Consider the following 24,649-nt stretch of genomic DNA (forward strand, 5'->3'; position numbering starts at 1 on the left):
CATTGCAATGCATTAATTTATTTTCTTATATATACAATTAGGGTTATTTTTAACAAAAAAATTATTGGGGAAAAATACGCATATTCTATGTTATAATCATTTTATTTTTATTTTCGCGCATTTACAATGTTTTTAAAAATTATTATATATTAATAATATATAAGACAAAAATATATTATGCCCATTTTTATTTTCCGCGTCATCGTGAAATGTTTTTAAAAAATATATATGCTATTTAAAAAAGATAGAAAATTTAAAAAATAGTGCTATTGTTTATTATGTTTAACACAAAAAAATATAAAAACAATTTTAAAATTAAAAATTAATTCTATCAATTTTAATAAAATTCATAAAAAATGTATTAAGTATATATGTGTCTATTATAATAAAATTGGTACTTTATTTTTTCGTTTTCTCTTAAGTTTTTTCTTCTATTTTTTTGTATAGAAGAAAATTTCATTTTGTAAAATTTTTTTTTTTGTGAATTTATGCCGATTTTGTTTTAACGATTTATTTAACTATAAACAAAAGTTGTGTAATTATATATTATAAACAAAAAAAAAGGAAGAAATGATACATATAAAATTGAGAATATTTAAATTAAAAGCGCATTAAAGTAAATATATATATATATATACATACATATTTACAAATAAATAAACTCAAAGGGTTTTAAAACATATTTAATATGCACATTACGTAGGTTAGGATACATAAAAAATGAAACATATTATAATAGAGCTAATGCCGATAATTGATAAAACGCTAAGTTCAAAAAAAGGACTTTAATAGTATATTATAAAAGGCACTCAAATGTATGAAACTTTGCTTTAATTATAATATAAATAGTAGGTATTTATAGGATATTTTTTGTTTTAAATGCGTTCAAAAGATATTGCTTCCTTATTATCAGTTGCTTCCCTATCAAATGTGACACATATGGCGTAGATAAAAAATCATTGGAACAATTTAAAAGTTTTTTAATTTTTAGTATACTTTTTAATATAATATCTTCGCAGCACCAAAATATTATTTCTTTTCTTCTTAAAATATTTGATTCTCTTAAACAAATAAGCTTAATATAATCGGGTATATTGGGGTGTTTTAAATAAATGTGTAACGGGCCTGTATACCATGCGTGTATAATTTTATATGGAAAAGAATAAAAATAAATTGGCTTGAAAAAAAAGTTAACACTAGATTTATTTTTAATTGTTTTTTCATCATTCAACGGTAAACATAAATGTTCAATGGGTAAATGTATGTTCATAAATATATCTAAATTTGCGAACTCATTAAATAATGATATTTCATTTAAAAAATAGTACACATTGTTACAGATATTACTTGGATAAAAAAATTTATGTTTTTTCATATTTTCAATATTTTTTATATTTCTTCTGTTATTATCTTGAAAACTGAAAATGTTATTTTCTAATTTCGCAATTTTTTTTAAAATGTTTTTATAATTTAAACAATTGGTTATATTATCACAAAAGTCACATTTGTGTTTCATATTTCGAATGATAGTATCATATAATAAAGTTATGGCTTTTTTGTTTTGATTGGTATTGTTGATGCTGCTGTTGCTACCAATTTTTTCATTTGATGGTAAATTATTTATTTTAATTAAATCAATGTTATTACTATCCTTTAAGTTTATATCGCATTTTTTTTCATCGCCTTTCATAATACTATTTTTAATTTTTATTTGATCATTATATTTCAAAGGAGATGATAATGATACACATTCTTCATAATCAGAAGCTTCAGTGTCTGTCTCTGTTTCGTCATGAAAAGGTTTACAAATATACCTTTTTTCCTTCTTTTCTTGTATATAATTTTTTAGAATTTTATCAGTGAATTCTTTTTTATCAAATAAATCAACATAATCATTTTCATTTTCTGGCATTTTGATGTTTTTTATTTTTTCATTTGATGGTGAAAAAAAATCATGTCCAATAACTTCACAGGCTAATAATCTTTCATATGGCATATAATTTAAAAGATCTGCTAACAAATTCCAATAATCATCACTATAATTTAATGGATATTCAAACTTATTAAAACATTTTTTAATACCTTTTTTTCTATTTGCAAAATTATCATAACAAACATCTTTTAAAATAACAGCTAAATATTTATTTGTTAATCTACTATTCCAATATTCTTTGTTTCCAGTCATGTACTCTTTTTGTATATTTGCTTTGAATTCTTGTAAATATCTTTCTTTTTCTTTTTTATTTCTGAATTTAAATATCCCTGAACCAATATTTTTAATGGTTAATTCAATTTTCAAAAATGATTGTGTTTCACAACTATAATTATAAGTTAAATTATTAATGATTATTAAAAATAGCAATAATAATATTCTCTCAATATTATTTTCATTCATCATGTGCTTATATAATTTATAATACTTTACAAATTCATTTTTTATATATGCAATTTTATCAATTTTTATATCGTCTTTATATTTTAAAATAAAAGATTTATAATATTTTGTAAATAATTCTAAGGATTTCACGCTATTATCATTATTTCCTTTGATTTTATTACATTCATCAAAATTTAATGTGCTTTTAATTTGGTTGTTATTTAAAAGCGTATTTTTATTGTTGTTAGTTTCTTCCTTCATATCACAATTATTATTGTGAGCATTCGATTTGTCTTTACAAAATGAAATGTCATTTGGTATTGGTTCGTTGATATTATCGATAACAAAACAGTTATTTCCTGGAACACCTTCTTTACTGTTATTATTTTCCAAGCTTTTATTTTTTTGTTTTTTTGAATAATTATTATTAGTACAATCGTTTTTATTACTACTATTATTATTTCTTTTATTTTCCATTTCTGAATTGTTTCGTTTTTTATTTCGATCTGCATTTTTGTTAACTTGATCGTTTTCAATTTCATCATTATCCCATTGTATACTTAAAATATCATAATAATTCATTATATATTGTAAATAAAAATTTTCTTCATCATCTAAAATATTTAAATCATTTAATATTATATTATTTAAATCGATAATGTTCCCTTTAGATATATTATTATTTCCATTTCCTTTTTCTGAAATCATATATTCATAAGAACCAATTCCACACTTTCCTAAATCTGCTAATATGATCCCTAATGACCAGCTATCACTTCTGACATCGAAAGGTAGATATTCTGGAGAACTATTAATTTTGTTATTTTCGGTCAAATTCATTTTATCACTTTCCTCTTTTTTATCATTATTTTCCTCTTCTACTTTTCCCTTCTTTTTTGAACTTATATTATTCCCATTAGTATTTACACTTTCATTAGCTTTCACATTTTTGTTAGTACTACTTTTTTTTTTTGAATTTTTATTTGTTTCCCCTTTACATACTTCACTACTATTTTTATAAGCATCCATGTCATTAGATGTGTTATTAATTCCGTAATTACCGTCTTTCTTTTCCAAAAAATGAAAATTAGATGATGAATTTACGTTTAAAATGTTAAAATTATTTATCGAGTTTTTAATAGAAACCAATGGCATTTGTAACTCTTGAAATCTTTCTTCAATATTCCCAAAATTTTGTTCATAAAAATAAATCAACTTATTATATTTCGATTGTCTAAAATTACCCATATGATCATAACATAAACCTTCAGGTGCCATAGTGTAAACAGTTCCTTGAAAGTAAGAAGATAACTGATTTTTAAATTGATACTTCCATTGATTTAACAATGTTTTATATGCATTTATGTAATTTTTCGAATTTTCTAAATAAAAAGTAGCATATTCCATTGCAGAACAACCAAAATCAGATATACACAAATGCCATTTCATAGGATTATAAACATTATATATATCTGTAAAAACTAAAATGTTTTGTAATTTTATATCAGTTAAACGTATGATATTTGATTGATAACATGTCTGCAAAAAACTAATGCCATTTACTATTTGAAAAAATAAAAATTTGCATTCTGATTCAGTTAAACCACAATTATATGCTTTTATATTATCATAAATATAATCAAATTTAGGATATTTTATTTCAATGACACTATTATTTAACTTAATTTTAATTTTTTTTAATTTTTCATAGCATAGGCCTATACACATTTTATCATTTTCATTTTTGTAACATTTGTATTTTTTTCCAAATATAATGTGCATTAGTTTTAAAATTTTATTAATTTTTTTTCTTTTTTCATATTCTTTTTTCCTATGATATATTAAATTTTGTAATAATTTTCTTAGATCTCCATTAGCACAATGCATTAATATTTCATAATTTTGCTTTTCTTTTAAATTTCCAACTTTTGTACTTAAAGGTTTTATAACATTACTATTAAAATGGCATAATAATTCTTGTTCTCTTAAAAATTGAAATTCATTGCCTTTTCTACTAACATCAATTTCTTTAATGGCCATTTCAAAATATTTTTTTCGATAACAACAAAGACAATTATATTCTTTATTATTTTTTAGCATATTGTTTTTAAAACCGTTTAAATCGTTTTTTTCAACACTATCTATATAATTATCCAGATCTTTATTTAGCCCTTTTACATTATTACGTAATTCATTGGAGGGTATTTCGTTTTTATGTATTTCCTTGCTACATGTTAACATATTTTTCAAACCTATACAGTCCATTACAAGGTTAGAAAATTCAGAACTATTTATTTTATTGATATAAAATTTTAAATACTCACTATTTAAATCAACATTATATAAAACTTTTCTGACATTTCCATAGGATCCCTTTCCAACAAAGCTGTCTACATAACTAATAGAACCAAGGTTCACCCAAAATTTGTTTTTTTTATTATTTATTATATTATTATTTCCATCAGTGTAAGAATATAAATCTCTTACTAAATTTTTACCACTATCTTTTTTGTCGTAATTCCCATACATACTACTATTATTATTTGCATCAATCACAGATTTTGCGATTTTATAATTCCCTTTATCATTTATATACTCATTTCTTGTGGTCATATTAGTTTTTATTTCTTCTATTTTGTTTTCATTAGCTACTTTACAAATATTTTGTATGGTTTCATTCTCCATTGTAGATTTTTCAGTATTACTTATATCACATTTGTTTTCTTTGTTTAAATTTATGCTATTGCTTAGATTTTTTTTATTGCAATGATTAATAAAGTAATTTGGTGAATTATTATTACATACTTTAGTATTTTCTTTGATGTTTAATTTTTCTTTGTATGACTTATCTATTTGATTTGTGTCTACATAATAATTTTCATTATTATTATTATTATTATTATATATTTTTTCTTTCTCTAACTCATGGGTTTCATTTATTAACTCTTCATTATTATCTTTTTCATTTATTTCATTTTTACGTTTTCTTAGATAATATTTTCCACTAATTTTACTTTTACATTCATTATTATAATCAACTTCTTCACTTATTTCATTATTCTTATTCATTAATTCATCGAATGCATTATTTTTGTTTTCATCAGAAACTTTCATCATCGTTTTATCCTTACCATCTTCTTGGCCATCCTTTTTACATTTATTTTCATTATTATTATTTCCACACTCATTTTCTACTACCATATTATTTTCGTAGGTATTATGCTTTTCTTCAATTATTATTTTGTTTTTTCCATTCTGCTCATTTATCGATGCTTCCCCCATAATTTTATGATCCAAGTATTTTTTTTCATTATATTCATTTTGTGTAACACTTTTTATATTATTTATTTCTTTGTCTTTTATTTTATAAAATTTATGATCATTTTGTTTTGCATATTTTTTAAGATATTCATTTTTATCAGAATTTGTTTCTTTCTGTTGATTTAAAGCATCTGTTTCTTTTCCATCTTCAAATTTTATTTTTTCCATATCATTTTCTTTTGTGTGTTCATTAAAAATTATTTTATTTTCTTCCTTATTATCAAAATTTGTATCATTTTTTATTGTTATTTTCTTATATTTTTTATTATTCAAAACGGTTCCCTCTGTTTTTATTATTTCATTATTTGTTTTTTTTTTTTCTGTATTTTTTTTTTTATCTCGTGTGATTCCTTTTTCATGTATTTCTTTTTTGGTATTTATTTGAGTCTCATTTTTATTGCTAGAAATTTTTTTATCTTCTGGATTTTTTTCATCGTGACATTTTTTTATTTTATTTTCGTTTACATCACATGCTTTTATAGTCCCATTATACTTTCCGTTTTTGGAGTTGTTTTTATGTTCATTAATGTCATTAAATTTCCTTTTTTTATCAATTAAATGAGTAGTATCATGTTCTTCTGATAATTCATTATTATATTTTTCGTCAGAATACTTAGTTTGTAGATTATTTCCTCTCCTTTTGTTTCCTACATTAACAGTATCTATAATCACGTTTTTATTCATAAGAAAATCATATTTTGACAAGGATTTCACGATGTTACTATTATTTTCTTGTGATGTATTTTTATTTTTTTCCAAACGCCCTTTTTCTTCAGCCCCTTTGATTAAATCATTACCAGAATAATTCCTTTTGTTTGCAGTTTTCACACCATTATTTTGACAAGACAATTCATCTTCAATTTTATCTTCCGCAGTTTGGATATTAATTATTTTTCTTAAAACGTAGCTATTTCTTTTATTTACAATTATTTGTTTTTTATTACTACTTGATACCTGTTCTTTAGCACCTATGGAATTGTTTTCGCTTGTAGCTTTAACAAAATCCCTATTTTTTTCTGCATTCTTTGAAATTTTATGATTACTTGGTAAGCTTGTTATATGTTTTATATTACTTTTTTTTTTTTTCAGGATAGCTTTATTTTTTTTTTTTTCATTTATATTGGATTTTCCCTTTGCATTGTTATAATCATTTTTATCATATGTATCCTCATTTAATTTTATAGGATTTCTACTATTGTCATATATATCACATTCAGCCTTGGATCTTTTGTTTTGATTATCATAATTCTTACTTATTAAATTGGTATTTTTAATTTTAGTCCCTTTTCCCTTTTTATTTTCCATTGTTATATTACTGTGATTTTTATTATCATATTTTATGCTTTCTTGTTCTGAGTTTACATTTTCATCGGCTAGTGATCCAAGTTTATCATTAGAACACGCATTGGATTCAGATAAAATTAATGAATTAATTTTTTTCCTCATTACATCAGAATCATTACAATTAATGGATTTAATTTTTAATTGTTTTTTATTAGAATAGTTACTATTATTATTCGAACAAATATAGATACTCGAATCAATATCATTTGAAATCATATTACAAGATGAGGTAGGATAATTGGATTTTAAATTTACATTTTTAAAATTTCTATAAGAATAATTAGACAAATCTGATTCTTGAAGATTTATTACATTAAATTGATTTAAATTATAATTTTTTCCTTTAAATACGTTAATATTTCCAGTATGCTCTAAACTAAGCATATTGGGTGTATAATTCATATTATTCGAATTAACAGAGTTTTTATAATTTATTAAATTTAAACTAGATGTTGTTATGTTACTATTAAATGGATTTGAATTAACATTATTGGAATTAGACATATTTGAAAAATTTAAATGATTACTCACATTATTCACTGAGTTTAAATTGAGTTTTAAATAATCATTTTTACATGGAATTGAATTATTTAAATAATTTTTTGCATTATATGATACACTAGTATTTAACATACTTGTGTTATATATACAATTATTAGAATTATAATAGTCAGAATATTTCATAGCATTAAAATGCTGTGCATTGTTATCAGTATTATTTGAAATTATATTAAAAGGGGGATTTTCATTATTCATTTTATTAATTTTGTGGTATACATTATTAGAGTTGACACCATTTGAATCTAAATATCCCATGTAATTTTGTTTTATTAAATTATTATTAAATTCATTTATTTTTTTTTGATAATTCATAATAGCATAGTCTGATAAGTTTGTATTTGCATTATTCGCGTTTATTTCGTTAGAAGCATTATTTTCATTTGAAATGTTGACATTAGAACCATTCATATCACAATTCTGTTCTAATGTGTAATTATCATAATTCCAGTTTGAATTATCTACATTTGTAAACTGTATATTTCTACCTTTTGTTGTATTATAATTCTCTATATCTGAAGCATTTCGATAAAATTCATTTCGTGTTTCTGAAAAATTACCTTTATTCAAATTGGAATAAGACAAGTTATTTATATCTTTTACATTAAAATTAATATTGTTTTTATTTATATCTCTTTCCATTTTTTATACCTTTAGGCACATTACTTAATATTGTGAAAATACTTTTTGTAAAAATAAAATAAAGTAAAAGAGCGAACTCAAAAAATTAGGGATATAATATCTGGATAAATAAAATATAGTAAATAATAAATCATTTTAAAGGATATCATATTTTTACACTCACAGTGTAATTAAAATATAATAAAAAAAGGGATGTCTTTTATAATGATGGTATCTATTAGCTTAGAACATTTGCATATTCATTTATAAATGTGTATCTTATTATATTCATTTTATTATCTAAAGTTTGGTCCCTTTCTCTTTGCATACATTACTTTATGATAATTTGATTTTTAATAAGCAACTATTGCGATTTTTCTCTTTTTATGCATTCTGGAGAATTTATATTATTGATATATAGAGAAACTTTGTTCATTAGCAAATAAAAAAAGGAAAAATATTAAATTTTCCTTTTAATATTTTCATAGTACCACATAACTTAAAACATATGTGAAGGGTGAATATTTGCTTAATATTGTTTTATTAGAGAACAATCTTAATTCACTTCATTATTTACGAATGTACACATATACATATTAAAAAAATATTACTTATATTACATATAACACACAAAAAAATTCAATTATATATATTATATTACACACGCATGTACGAATGGAAATATAAATATATAAATGTACTTAAGAATGTTATTTAAAAACAATTTCATATAAAATACTAAAAAATCAAAGTTAAATTTTAAACACATTATTATATTCCATTTAAAAATAAAATTTATAACTTCTAAAGTTACTAAAAAAACTCGTCTTCTTTAACTTTGCACATTCAAAATATTATTTTTAAAAACATCTTTTTAAAATATTTTCCTTAGTATAAATGATTTTATATGCATTATTATTTTTGTTTTTTAATTCTAAAACTAGACTTTTAAAAAAACGTGAAAGGCAAAGATACTTTATCTTCAAAAGAAAAAAAATATAATAATAAGTGAAGGAGTAAATAAGTGATACACATAAAAATATGATTTACATTCTATAAATTAGCCATTAAAAATATTTTGTCATTTATTACAAAATTAAAAAATATGTAAAAAAATATCATGAACTATCAAAAATAAGAAAGAGTATATATTTGATTTGAGACATTTTTTATTACACATAAATATATATTATTTATTAAGGCACTTAATTTTCTTTCATTTTTTTTTTCATTATATTTAAATAAAAGTTTTTGTCAGTAATATATTATATAAATAAAGTCTTTATAATTTTTATGAAAGTAAATATACACATTTATTAATTATTTTATGATATTAAATATTTGAATAAAACAATTTATTGTTATAAAAATACGCAAATTTATAGATTAAGATGTGTAATTATAATTTGAGTTTTATGAAGCGATGTTTTTTAATTTTCAGATGCGTATATTTGCTTTAATATTTAATTAATGTTTATATATACTATTTGTGTATCTAGACTCCTCTTTTGAGTTATTATGCTTTTAAATTAGTAGCAATTAAAAAGCGATATAAATATAAACACTTATAAAATGCATGTAATTATAGTTTCCATTTTGTTTAGTATCATGTACTATACTTCATTTTCAATATAGCAATGTTTCAAAATAAAAAGCTTTTATCACTTTGTTTGTAATTGTACTTAATTACACACTTAATTGGTTTAAGCATCTATCTAATATTATTGAAAACAGTTATATTAACATATTATTTCATATATTCAATTATTTCAAAAGTGTAAATATTTATTGTGGGTTCACTCTCAATTATATTTTTTTTGATATGGGATATACTATAAAATAGCCCTTATATAAAAAACATTGCTTAAATAACATTAATTTGTATAGTTTTTTAAATTTGCATTTGATTTCTTTATCTATTCTTATAAGTTGGTGATGTGAACAAATTCACCATTTTTACATTTTAAGGCTTTCGTTATGATTTTTTAAATAATATATAGCCTTTTCTTTTGGAGTAGTGTTCTTTATGAGTATCGGGAACATAGAAATGAATTATAGTCAAAAAATATATATATATAAAAAGAAAAAGAAGTTAATATAATAGCACTTATTTAAAAAGACTGGTGGTTGATATATCTCCAAATTAATGTAAAATACATTTCTTTTTTGCGTATATTATACATTTTGATAAAAATATACTCATGTTTTTATAAATTCATCACATATTTCAATATGTATGAAAGTCAAAAATAAGCACTTTCTACAATTCGTAATATATTCAAAAAATATGCACTGAAATTTTCAATCAAATCATGTTTTTCTGAAATTAATTGTTTGATATATATAAGTAAAATTAGATAAACGTTAAATGCATTTTAATTTAAATATACATTTATGTGATTTCCTTTCCACATATTTCTGATATAAAACTTTTGCTTCCAAGAGTTGATGTTATAAGCATGAAACTGTTTATTTTAATTAAATGCATTTTCTTATATGAATATGTTTCTATGTTATTAAAGTGTATTAAAATTCAGCTATTGTCACCTTTTTCATTATTGTTAAATAACTACACACTTTTTATAAAGGAGTGAAGTATATATTTTCTTAAAAAATCATGAACCTATATTGCGTAAACTATAATATAGATTTATGAAATTCTTCATTTAAATAAAGGTATGTTCAAATATAAAAGTATTATATGTTTCATTCATTATGCAAGCATACCCAAATATAATTATTATAATATAAAAAGCATCAACTATGTGTCTTAGGAAGTGATTGTGTATATTATTTTCTTATATCTAAAGTTTCTTATCAATTTTATGAATCAATCTAAATAAATATCACTATATATTATTGGAATGTGAAAGGGCAATGCATATATGTTTGGAAATTATATTTTCCAGTAGCAAAATATGAAGCACTATTGTGATAGAAAAAATACATACAATAGTAAAATAAAATTATTATTATTATATTTTTTTAATATAGTTGGAAAAATATTTCTAAGAATAGTAAAAATTATTCTTTAAGTGTAACAATTAGAATTGGGAAAGCATCTAATGCAGTATTCATGGTTATTTTAGTTCAACTTCACATATATGCATTTCATATAATATTCATTATAGACATTGATGTAATATTAATAAATATATAATATAATTATTTTTCATTATTACCTGTCTATATTTAGTACATCAGCATCATTAAACTTAATATAATACATTTACTTATGGTATATTAATATACTTAATAGACATCACAATGGTAAAAGTTCTTTATAAATACCAATAAATAGTTATATTGTTTTTCAAAGAAAATATTTATTAAATAATTTCATATATCACATACTAATAAGAAATCATGATCGACTAATTTATACTTTTAATATTTTATAATTGCTTCGTTAAAAAAATTGTTTTTGCAGGTTATTATGTTCCCAATACATAATTTGTATTTTTATACAAGTAAATGGATAATACGTTGTCTAAACTAAAAGAATAATATTTGATATTTTTAATAGAAAAAAAAATAAACAAATGATGTATTACATATTTGGATTTTGCATTGAAATTAAAAATGCATTTTTATAAAACAACGAATACCATTAAATTTCATTTTTTATTATTTTATGAAATCCCCATGTATAGATGTTATAAAGATTTACATAGTTAAAACATAGCCTCTTAAAGGATTTGAAACATGTTTTTTATTCATATCACATATTATATATATAATATATTTGAATATTTTTGTAAATTTATAAATTTAAATCTCAAAGACATTTTCACATATATGTGTATAGAGTCAAATTGCCTTTTATTACACTATGTTTTTATTAAATAAAACAAAAACTATTTTTTTCTATTCCATGTCTATTCAATAGCATTCAACTTCATAAAAAAATTTATTAACCTTGAAAGCTAGGGAATTTGTGTAACCAAAGATGCAGTATGATGATTAGATTAACTTTTAGAATAATTTCAACGTTATCCTAATACAATTTTATAATATATGTTTTAAGGAGCATGCTATTATATTTTTATATCAGTATCATATTAATTTGAATAAAATATATATCGAAAAACATACGAAAGCATAACAATTATATTTGTTTTTAATATTATTATTTAAGTATATAATTTGATTCTTATGTATAAAGTTTTTACATGTAAAGGAGTTATCATAATTTTTTGTAGAAATACCAAATTATTATCAACATCATCAAATTTGATTACAAATTTTATATAGAAGAATATTATATTTGCTTAAAAGTCATTAAAATATATTGAGTCTCTAAAATTGTATATTATGAATAACAGATATATAAAGTAATTCATAATTTATCTTGTTTTGTGGATTATATTTTCGTTTAAATTGTTTTTTCTAATGTAAAAAATTAGTATAAAAATTGAATTCTATGTTCAACCTTTAAATATCTTCTTACATTTAAGTATATGCAAAAAAAATAAAACCAAGATTATAAATACATTATATAAATATACATAAGTGTGTATAATAGTAAACTTTATGAAATCGGTAAAAATATATATTAATTATCAATTTTAATAATTGCATTATTTTATGTTAAACTTTGTAAACGTATTGAAATATAGTATCCAATTCCTTAATTACATTTGACATCACAATAAAAAAACATGGCTAAATCCATTGATTATTTATTGTCTTAATATCATTATAATATAAAAATAAAACATCTTTAATATAGAAGGAAAATAAATGTCTTTTTTAATATATAAATAAAATTATTATATATTAGTACTGTTTTACACACTAATAAAATTAATATGTGTATATTACGTAAATATATAATATAAATTATTAAATATATTATAATAAATTAATAATACAATAACATAAAAAATATAATAAAAATAATTTAAATATATAATAATATTAATTTAAATATATAATAATATTAATTTAAATATATAAAATAAATTAAATATAATAAAATGAATTAAATATATAATAATATTAAATTAAATATAAATAAATTAAATATATTATAATATTAAATTAAATATATAATAATATTAAATTAAATATAATAAAATAAATTAAAAATATAATAATAAAATAATATATAATAAAAATAATTTAAATATATAATAATATTAAATTAAATATAATAAAATAATAAATATATTATAATATTAAATTAAATATAATTAAATAAATTAAAAATATAATAAAATTAAATTAATAATATAATAATATTAAATAAAATAATATTAAAATAAATATAATAATACAATAAAATTAATAATAAATAATATTAAAATATTAAAATAAATATATAATAAACAAATTAATTAATAATAAATAAACGAATTAATTGATAATAAATAAATATATATTAAAATTAAATTATTATATAATAATATTAAAAATAAAATATAAATATATTAAAATTAAATATATATAATATTAATAATAAATAAATAAATAAATAAATAAATACATTAAAATAAAATTAAATATATAATAATATTAATAATATAATAAATGTATATTAAAATTAAATTAATTATTAATAAAATAAATATATATTAAATTAATTATATAATAATATTTAAAAATAAAATAAATTATATTATTTATATATATGATTATTTAATTTATATTTTATTAAATATATTAATATAAATATATAACTAATACAAATAAATTAAAATAATATTTATTATTGCATATAATTAATTATAATTTAAATTATAATTAATATAATATTAAAATATATTATTATTTAATTAATAAAATAAATATAAACAATTAATTATAATATTTTATTTAAATATTTAATTTTAATTTAATTAATTTATATAAATATAATTAAATATATATATTTTAAATGAATATTTAATAATCATTGACATATATTTTTATAAATATATTAAATAATTAACTATATTTATTAAAATTATAATTTATTATTTATAATTATTTTAAAATGTTTTTATTTTATTAATAAATTTAATTATTATTAAATATTTTATTACCCTAATTATTTATTAATTAAATAATTTTATTTATATTAATAAATGTATTTTTAATATAATTATTTTATTATATAATTGTTTATTATTTTATTATATAATTATTTTATTAATTTATTATATAATTATTTTATTAATTTATTATATAATTATTTTATTAATTTATTATATAATTGTTTTATTAATTTATTATATAATTATTTTTATTATTTTATTAATTATATATTTAATAATATTATTTTAACATTTTAATGTTTATATATTTTAAGTATAATTATATTTAATAGTTATATTTTTTTGTAAATAATTTAATTAAAAAACAATTACTTATATCGTTTATTTTTATTAATTATTTTAATTTTATTATTAATATATTCAAAATCACTTTATAGAAATTAGACAAGGTAAATGTCATAGTTTAATGCTAATATTAATATAATATAAAAAATATTTAGTATGAACATTAGATAGCAAATTAATATATATCATTAATTCTCAAAGAAAAATATATAAATATATCTTAAAACATTCTAAGTATAAACACGTTTTTGAAAATATTTTCAGAAAAATAAAAATTATAACATAAATATATATTGTGTATTAATTAAATGTTCTGAATGCCGTCTTGTGAATTATCATCATTTTTATTTTCTTCTACATTATCTTTAACATCCTCATTTATCACATTTTCCTCTGATTTGGCATCATTTGACACTTCTTGAAAATTTAATTTTGTTAAATTGCCGTCAAAATCTTCTGAATTATTGTCATTTAGAATAAGATTATCATTAGGGTTGCATTCAACTTCATCATAAGTATCATTTTTTAATTTTTGGTAATTATCTATTAAGGTGTTTATTCTATTATTTAATGGTATTAATTCATTTTCTATTAACTTATAATCAAATTTATCTCCTTTAACCGCATCTTCAACATTTTTTCGAAATGTTAACTTCTTTTTTTGATTTGGCTTTACAAGGGTTTCATACAATATTTTAAGCTGCTCAATTTTATTTTTAAGATGAATATCTCGTTCAAATTCTACAATATTTTTCTTTGCAATAAATATAGAAAATAACTGCATAACTAATTCTTTATCTTTCATCTTTATCTTTGTAAATGACAATTGTAAATCTGAAAGAATTAAACCGGATTTTACTGCATCCTCATCATATAAAAAGTTGAAATCCGTTATAAAATCTTTATCATATTTTAAGACATTAATCAATACTTCATAGTCTGAAATTATTGTATGTTTGTCTCCTTTATATATAATATTTTTTATGTTATTTTGAATAATAAGCGAATTATTTGTAAACAAATTCAATATTTTTTTATGTCTTTCAAAGAATGTTCTTTTCTTTAATTCACATTCCTTAAGTTTTATCCATTCGTCTATGCTTTGGGATTCTTTAGCAATTAATTTTAAAACACCACTTTTTGTTTTTTTTTGAAGCAACTCGTTATCAATTATTGATAGTCTTAACATGAATTCCATAAAATAAGAATGGAAAATAGTGAAATTTAAATCCAGTATACCCAAATATATAAAATTTGATAAAACATTAAGAAAATAATTTTTTTCTTCGTTTGTTAATATATGCTTCCCAAATATAAGGTGCTTTTTATATTTCTTTGTGAATTCAATTGAATTGTCATGAAGATTTAAAGAAACTATGGGTTCTTTATAACATTTTTCTTCAGCAATTTTTGACATTTTTTCAAAAAATTTGCTTAAAAATGGAATTTTAATATTTTTCTTGATATGCCTTAAATTTTCCATATAGGAATTACATAAAACTATCAAAACATTAGCCATAAAAATAAAGTTAAAAAATAACAAAGACAATAAAACATAAAAATTCACGGTAGAACTAGCACTAGACACTGTTAAAAATGTCAAAACCATTAAGCTAATTGTCCATGCCACCATACTAAAAGTTTCTAATCTATTTAAAATATGATAATTTCTTGAATCAAATGGTTGAAGTATTATCTGTAATATGAGAAAAAAAGATGAAACACAAGTAAATAACCACATAGTGGTACCAAGCACTCTAGTCGTCTTCAATAAAGAAACAGTTGATATTAGTAAAATAATATTTTTCCTTAAAAAGACAATTGTTTCCCAATACCAAAATTGAAAATTAAATCCATTGTTTAAGAAACCATATTTAAGCAAAACATTTTCATTATGCAGCTTTCTTCTATTTTTATATAACACTAAATAAGACATTAATGGAATGCCAATCCCCCATACTACTAATCCACTCATACCTAATATAAAAAACTTCGCGTAATCTTTAGATAAATCACATTTTACACTAGGTGCAAAACTCATATATTGCTCTATAAATTTATCGTTATAATAAATTGCTTTACAATTTAATAATGTTAACATATAATACGTGATTTCTGTGTGCATAAAAAATAATAATGTGACATGTATAGGAATCATATCTTCAAGAAAATTTTTAATTCTTTTAAATCGCGAATCTCCAGGTATTGGTATGTATCTGAATAGTACCAATCCTCTTTCTGATATCAGTTCTTGCATTATTTCGTCGTATAGTTTATTATTTCCTAAAACTTTAATTTCATCTATTACTCTTAATTTTATATTTGTTTTATCCTGAACCTTGTATTTATATATTTCGACTACTATGTACATTAAAATTGTTAATATTATCGCAAGTAAAATAGGTTTAAACGCATAATAAAGCATTCCATAAAAGTAAGCATTTGCATGTGACATATTGAAACTTGTTAATATACAGTATATGCCATAATTTTTTTTAACCTTTAATAGTTTTTTTATATATTTAGTCATATAATTAACATGAGATGAAAGATTGATGGGGAAGTACATTTCACTTGTTCCAATAATATAAAATAACTTCATGCAAGAAAAGTAATTTATACCAATTTTTATAACAATAGAATGAACGGATTTTCTGTTAGTTCCCGTAAAAACATTTAAATATGCCATGATAACTATAAATAACAATGCGGACATATTGACAAATAGGATATACAAAATATTAGCTATAATACCACTACATTTAATACACAAGTTTAATTTAGAAAAATTATTTGTATATCCTTTTTTGCATTCTCCACATAAAAAATTAGTCATAGACTCGTAGCATTTTCCATTATATAAACAAGCGTCTTTGATTGGGCATTCTACAATAAACCAATCATAATTATGTATACTTGGATTTAAGCGATAAAGTGCATAATTTTCTCTAGGAACAGGCATTACATGTTTAATTTTTGAATGATCCAAATAATTTTCATTTTTTTTCATATTCAATAACGTTTCTTCTTCAAAACCACCACGACAATGTGCACCATCTGGACAATTTATACATACCCCATTTTTAAAATAGTAATTTTCTAAGCAAAAGCAATGCGTTTCATGCGTTGATCCATAAAAACTAGTTGAATTGGGTTTGCATTTTGATTCACATGTAAAATCCCCGATCATTGTTTTAAAAAAACCATTTTCACAAGGTGCACATATTTTTGTGGAATTATTTGCACTATAGACATGTTTGTAACCCTTTTTACATACACAAAAACTGGAGTCATATGGTTTTTCTGTTTCAAATGATACAACTGTATTGGGTAGACATTTTGATGGAGCATAGTGAACAGTTTTTCTTTTATTATTGACTATCATTTTCCCACCCTTACAATAAGTATCTTTATCAGTACAAGGTAAGCAATGATTAAAAAAATAATAACCGCCTGAGCATGTGCAATCTTCTTCTTTGGTACTTCCTGTTTGTCCATCTGTTGTGTAAGGTGCTAAGCACATAGTACATTCAACATTGGATATAACATCTTTATATGTATTAACTGGACACATAATGCATTCGCCTAATGCCTCTTTATTTATAGTATATCCTTTATCGCACATACAACTTGATTCGCTAAACGGTTTATCATCTTGTGTTGTTGAGTTTTTTATAGGACACCTTATTTTTTTAGGATTACATAAATGTAAAGTATTTTTTATAAAACAATTTTTTAAATACCCCCCTGGGCAATAATGGCCTTTTGGGCATTTAACACATTTATATTTATGAATATCCCAATAATATCCTTCCGTACATATGCATTTTGATCTAGATTCTGTTTTTGTATATAATGTAACACTATTTTCTGGACATGCTTGTTTTTTTGTATTACTTAATGTGGATTTATAATAATTCTTAGGTATTTCTAAACAATCAAATTCATTCCCTTCTAGCTTATAAAATTCAAATCCTCTTTTACATAAACAATTTAAATATGATGTATTTAGGTCATTTGGGGGTATTGTTAAACTTCTACTGCTACATGGAACTTTCTCATTTTCATGTTTGGGATCCTTTCCGTTACGTTTCTCACCCCCAGGGCAATAATGGTTATCTGGACATAATAAACATGAATCTTTAGCATGTAAATAGTATCCTTTTTCGCATTTATTACAATTAAATATGGAAGTTGATTTTTCTGCATCAGTGTATACATGAGCAGAACACTGTATACATTTTACATCTGAAATGATGCTTTTATAAAACCCTACTTTACACGGTACACAAACTTGAGAGCTTTGCAATTCATGTGCAAAATCTTTGTAATCATTGAAAATTGGATTTTCAATAAAATTATAATTAATCAAACCTGAAGAATCAAAGGGTTCATAACCTTTTTCACATTCACAACTTTTTATAGAACCATTCTGTTGTGTTGTGTTTGTAGTATTTTCCGGACATTTTATTTTATCTACTTTATATCCACCAGGACAAAAGTAGCCTATATCACATTGTTCACAAAAGTTTATGGAATTTTTAGAAACAAAATAAAATCCTTTATTGCATTTACATTTACTTTCATCTTCTCCTCTACTTCCTTCAACTGTACTATATGAATTAGGATAACAATGAAAAATACACGGCGTGTTAGAAAGTTCAGATTTCCATGTCCCATTTTCACATAAAACGCATTCGTCATTATCATTTAATTCATATCCTGGTAAACACAAACATTGAGATATACTAATAGATGCTTCATGTTTAGTAGTAGAATTTTCATGGCATGATGTGCATTCGTATATCGTTTTATTTTTAATATATTCATTAATATTATTATATGATCCTAACGGGCAAGGAACACACATTCCATTAAGCACTTTCATACCATCAGCACAAATTACTGTAAATTCTATATTTATTTTTAATTCAACAAAAACCCCAAGTAGTTCAACAGTTAAATTGACAGGATCTGCAACAAATTCTGACAATTTTATTTTAATAGTCCCATCATATTTATCTATTGTAACATATTGTGATTTATTTATATTATTAACAATTATTTGAAAGTTATGAGGGATATTCATTTTTTGTATTTCATCTGATAATATTTTTAGTGCATATATTTTTCCATTATCTTGTATAACAGATGGATGGTTATATTTTAATTCAAGACAGCTCAAAATATTTCTTATAGGTATATATATGAATTGTATATTTCTTTCGTAGTATCTTATAATTAAAAGTATATTTCTATTAATTAGGTCTTTATGGTCATAAAATTTATACACATTTTTGATTTTACCAATATCGATATGTGTATTATTTATTTTACCGATATATGAAAAATTATTATTTTTTTTGTTTTTATCATAATGCATCAGATTTAATTCATTAGATTCATCCTATATTAAGAAAATGATATGGAAATAACAAAATATATAAATGCGTGTGTATATATACATATGTATTAACTTATGTATCCATACTTTTGTAAAATTAGACAGCGATTAATACATGTGTAAAAATATAAATGAAATTTTTATAACAATACACATATCATTTTATCTCATTTTTACTATATTCATTGTCCTTACCTCGTTTATAAATATAACATAAGAATCATAATAGGGATATGCTACTATATTTTTGGGTTTATACAAGTAAGTGTCTAATTGATTAAGCATGGAGTCGTATGAGTTGTTCTCCTCAATATGGGTAATATTCTCCCCTTGAAAGGTATCTATAAGAATCATCTTGTTATTCATTTTAATATATTCTATAGCTAATACGGTATTGTTTAATTGGTCAATTAAAAAACAATCTAGGGATTCATTTTTAAAATTTCCACATGAAAAATCAGATATAAAAAATGACCCGTGTTCCAAAATATCTAAAGAGAAAGATATATCTCGAAAGTATAATACTTCATTTTTTACATTATTAATATTATGTGTATAAAGGATAGAAAAGTCTAAATTTATTATTAAGAATTTATCATAAGGATGTGATGTTAATAAAAAAATATTTTTGAGAAGTTTATTTTCATCATATATTGGTTTCATCATAATAGGGTTTGAGCAGTTTTCACATTTTGTAAAATCAGCATAATCTAAATAATAAGATAATAACATATCTATATATGGATCATCTAAATTATTATTATTATTATTAATAGCTTTTTTTTTATTATCAACTTTTTCTGGGGTTATATCATACAAATATAATGTTTGATTTGTTTTTTTTAAAACATATAATTTTATGCTGTCTTTTGTAATATATAATATTGAACTAGAGGGATTTGATATTTTAAAATATTTAAAAAAAATTGGCGTCATATTTTTGTCATGATTATAAGTTAAAACTATTTCATTTTTATTTGTATAACATAATGATGATATATACAAATAAGTGATGTCATATTTATTAAAATTTTCTAATAATTCAGGAAATAATATGAAAAATTCGGATTCTTTATTCATTGTATATGTCTGAATATCATCGGGTTTTATATTGAAACATGTTAAATGATTTATATCATAATTATTATGTAAAATATATGGCTTTATAATTGCATGCCCAATTAAGTTGTATTTATCGTCTTCATTATATTTTGAACAAATTTCCAATATCACATCATATTCGTCACACTGTATATTTGATATATGTATAACATCTAAAATTAAATTTTTATCATTATCACTATTTATTTCAGAAATTTTATTAGAATAAATTACATTTTCACCTGAACATTGAATGCTTTCTTTCTTTTTGAAAAATATATCTTTTAGTGGTTCATTTGAATTATATTTCTGCAAAACAACTGAGTGTTCTATATTTAATTTGGACACATTTAAGTCGATATATATGTAATTCATTTTGTTTAAATCATACCCTGAAAAATAAAGAGAAAAATGTTATATTTTTTTCTATTATATTTATATACATACTAAAATTTGCATATCTATGTATATTAGGGGTAAAAATTGTATAATTCAAGAAATAGTAAAAAAAAGACACTACAAAATGAATACTAACCGATAACTAAAATTGGAGAAAGTAAAGCGGAGTAATCAACTCGACCATCATTGGCTGTGTAACATAATAAATAATCTCCCGGTTTTTGAAAAACTATATCATCTTTAAAAATTCTAGAATCCGTTTCATGTATAAACATATCATAAAAATGCATTTTTTTTTCATTTTTATAAAAATTTTCATGCATTTCATTAAAAGATGTATTCTTAATATTATTACATGTATAACCTTCTATATTTTTAATTATAAAAGCACTTTTAATAGGAAATGGAGTTACATATTCTTGCAAATTAATAGAATATTTTTCCCCTGTTTTAAATTTTTTTGTATTATCCCCCTCATTTGTCGGTTTTTTAATAACTCGAATAGTTAACACTTCTGAATAATGCTTATTACTATTAGAGCACTTATTATAAGAGTAATATAAATAATCAATTATACAAGAACACACATTAAATAAACCTTCAGCATCATTCGACACTTTAATATTTTGAAATTGAGAACCTATTATATGTCCTTTATATAATATGGGTATACCAAATTTATTTTTCGATTCTTGAAATATAAAATGAGGACTTTTTATTTTCACTTTATTTAAACAATTATCTTCTGTAATAATTATAGATGTTCTCAAAAGAAATGATTCATTTTTTATTTTTAGATCCAATTTTTCTCCTGATTGGATTACAATATGATTATTATCTATTAAAAAAAAAAAAAAAAAAAAGACATTTATATTTTTATTGAAGATAGCATATGAAGAGTATTGACATAATAAATAATTTTTAATTTCTAACTCTTTATCCTATATTCAGGTTTATTATCACTTAAACATTTTGAATAATATTTATTTTGCTCATCCAATGCAAAATTTTTATTCACATCAAACTCAATAGGAACATCACATATATCTCCTGAAAGTGTAAATCTATTACAATTTTCGATATTTTTTACTTTTCCATCGCTATAACATGTAGATAGATCTAAAAATAAATACAAAGTGGATAAAGGGAATACATTAAATAGAAATTTTAATTGTAATAAAGACAAAATAAAATGAATGAACAAATAAATATGTAAATTTGAAAAAATACAATAAAATGAAATATATTAAAGTTGGTATATATATTTTTTATGTTACATTTTTCCTTTTCTTTTGAATAAATGCTGTTTACAAGACTAACAGGGTTGTTATATTTTAGTTCCAAAATATTTCCAAAATTAACATAAACAAAACTAATCCCTCTTTCATTTATTAATTTGGTTGTTTTTTTGAATAAATTTTTAACGTTGTTTTTAGATTTCAAATTAGTTGATTTTACTGAGTCATTTTTCTGGATATTTGAATTCCTATATCCTATAAAAAAAAAAATACACATATATGTTTCGTAAAAAATAATCAGAATATATGTATATCTTCTACATGTTTTTATCGTATTTATTTTATATAATTAATTATCACCCTTGGGGTTTTGCTTCGAAAATTCTGATGCCGTGCGCTAAAAGTGGAAATACACAAAATTATGACTAAATATATCGAGATGTTATTATTATTTTATTTTTTTAAGTATATAGACAATGTCAATATAGTGAGAGTGATATGTTTAACCTGTTCAAGAAATAAATAGCAAGCCAGAATAGACAGCAGAAAAAAAAAATTATTCGGATTCATCATTTTGTAGATATAATATTAAAAATATTTTTAAAAATTATGCTCCATCCCCCCCAAAAATGAAAATCAAGTAGACAAACAAATAAAATATAAAACAATTTATAACATTTATTTTAAACAGTATTGATGCAATAGCAAAGGGAAATATTCTTACTTTTTTTTTTTTTTTTTACACTTTTTAGAAATATTTTGTTTTGCATGCAACCAAGTAATATTTTAGGAATTCATAAATTAAGATTGATCAATTTAAGGGAACACATTTTTATTTTATTGAGAAAATAATTTATTTGTAATCGAACAAAACAATGCCAAATAGGAACAAAAAAATACCAAATAAGAACACACAAGGGAAGAAAGGAAAATCATTTCATCACGAAATTGGGTTATATGTTTTAATTTATGCATATAAGATTATGATCACATGCATATATAGGAATTTGTATTTTATATACTAATTTTTAACGTACTAATTATGATAGTTTCGAAGCAAATATACATATATTGTCTTTTTACCAATATATATATATGTATTTATTTACCGCCATAACATTTATTAATATTTTGATAATAATACCCCTTTTAACAAAATAATTTAATTTATCGTTTAAAATAAACATGATATATTTTAAACGTTTTTTTTTTTCCGTTGATAAATTATAATTTTTAATTGTAATAACATCGTCTACCATCACATTTGAAAATTTATAATATTGAATATTATGATCTACAATGGTTATAAATATATTTTGTTATATAATAATTTTAATATATACGAATTGTTAAACAACACACATAAAAATATATGTATACGTATGCATGTTGTGCAGCATTACAATTATATAAAACAAATAGTATTAATTATTTTTAAATGCATGCACATGAAATACTAAAAAAAAAAAATAGAGCCGTATTTGTGTCTAGGAAATTGTATTGAAATTTCTAAAAAATAAAAAATAATTATATATTTTTACTTATTCTTTGCTTCAATGCATATAAGGCAATAGATTAACGATATAATAATATGTGACAAATTCTCGTTATGATAATTGGTATTGATCTTTTATTCAATAAATATATGAGAGATAATTATTTTTTAGATATAAGAATTTTACCTAATTAAAGATATACAAATACACTTTTAAAATTTCGTTCAAAATACATACATAATATATGTACCTATAAATGTGTAAAATGCAATTTACATGGTTATAAAAACCCGACGATGTTGCTATTATTCTGTATATGCAAAAAAATAAAAAATTTAACATAGCATAAGAAAAAAAAATATACTTATAATTTCCTTTTTTTGAAATATATGGATATAAATAATACAAGAAATGCTTCCACTTTTTTATTCATGTTTTTATGAATATTTTAATAATTACTCATCAAT

The 24,649-nt window shown here is 21.1% G+C and overlaps 2 protein-coding genes across 2 annotated transcripts; both read right to left on the reverse strand.

Annotated features, from left to right (window-relative positions):
• Positions 1 to 856: 856 nt before the first annotated feature.
• Positions 857 to 8,242, reverse strand: PY17X_0618500 (exported serine/threonine protein kinase; the record flags this gene model as incomplete). Its single annotated transcript, XM_725858.2, has 1 exon — positions 857 to 8,242. One exon carries the CDS (start codon positions 8,240 to 8,242, stop codon positions 857 to 859), a length of 7,386 nt encoding a protein of 2,461 aa, XP_730951.2.
• A 6,606-nt stretch (positions 8,243 to 14,848) lies between these two features.
• Positions 14,849 to 23,259, reverse strand: PY17X_0618600 (cysteine repeat modular protein 2, putative; the record flags this gene model as incomplete). The annotated part of the gene is made up of 7 exons (XM_720614.2): positions 14,849 to 19,951; positions 20,144 to 21,441; positions 21,585 to 22,286; positions 22,382 to 22,567; positions 22,726 to 22,941; positions 23,047 to 23,083; positions 23,194 to 23,259. The coding sequence occupies 7 exons, from the start codon at positions 23,257 to 23,259 to the stop codon at positions 14,849 to 14,851; spliced, it is 7,608 nt and encodes a 2,535-aa protein (XP_725707.2).
• Positions 23,260 to 24,649: the final 1,390 nt, after the last annotated feature.

The sequence above is a fragment of the Plasmodium yoelii genome (assembly GCF_900002385.2).
Source record: "Plasmodium yoelii strain 17X genome assembly, chromosome: 6".
Lineage (NCBI taxonomy): Eukaryota > Apicomplexa > Aconoidasida > Haemosporida > Plasmodiidae > Plasmodium > Plasmodium yoelii.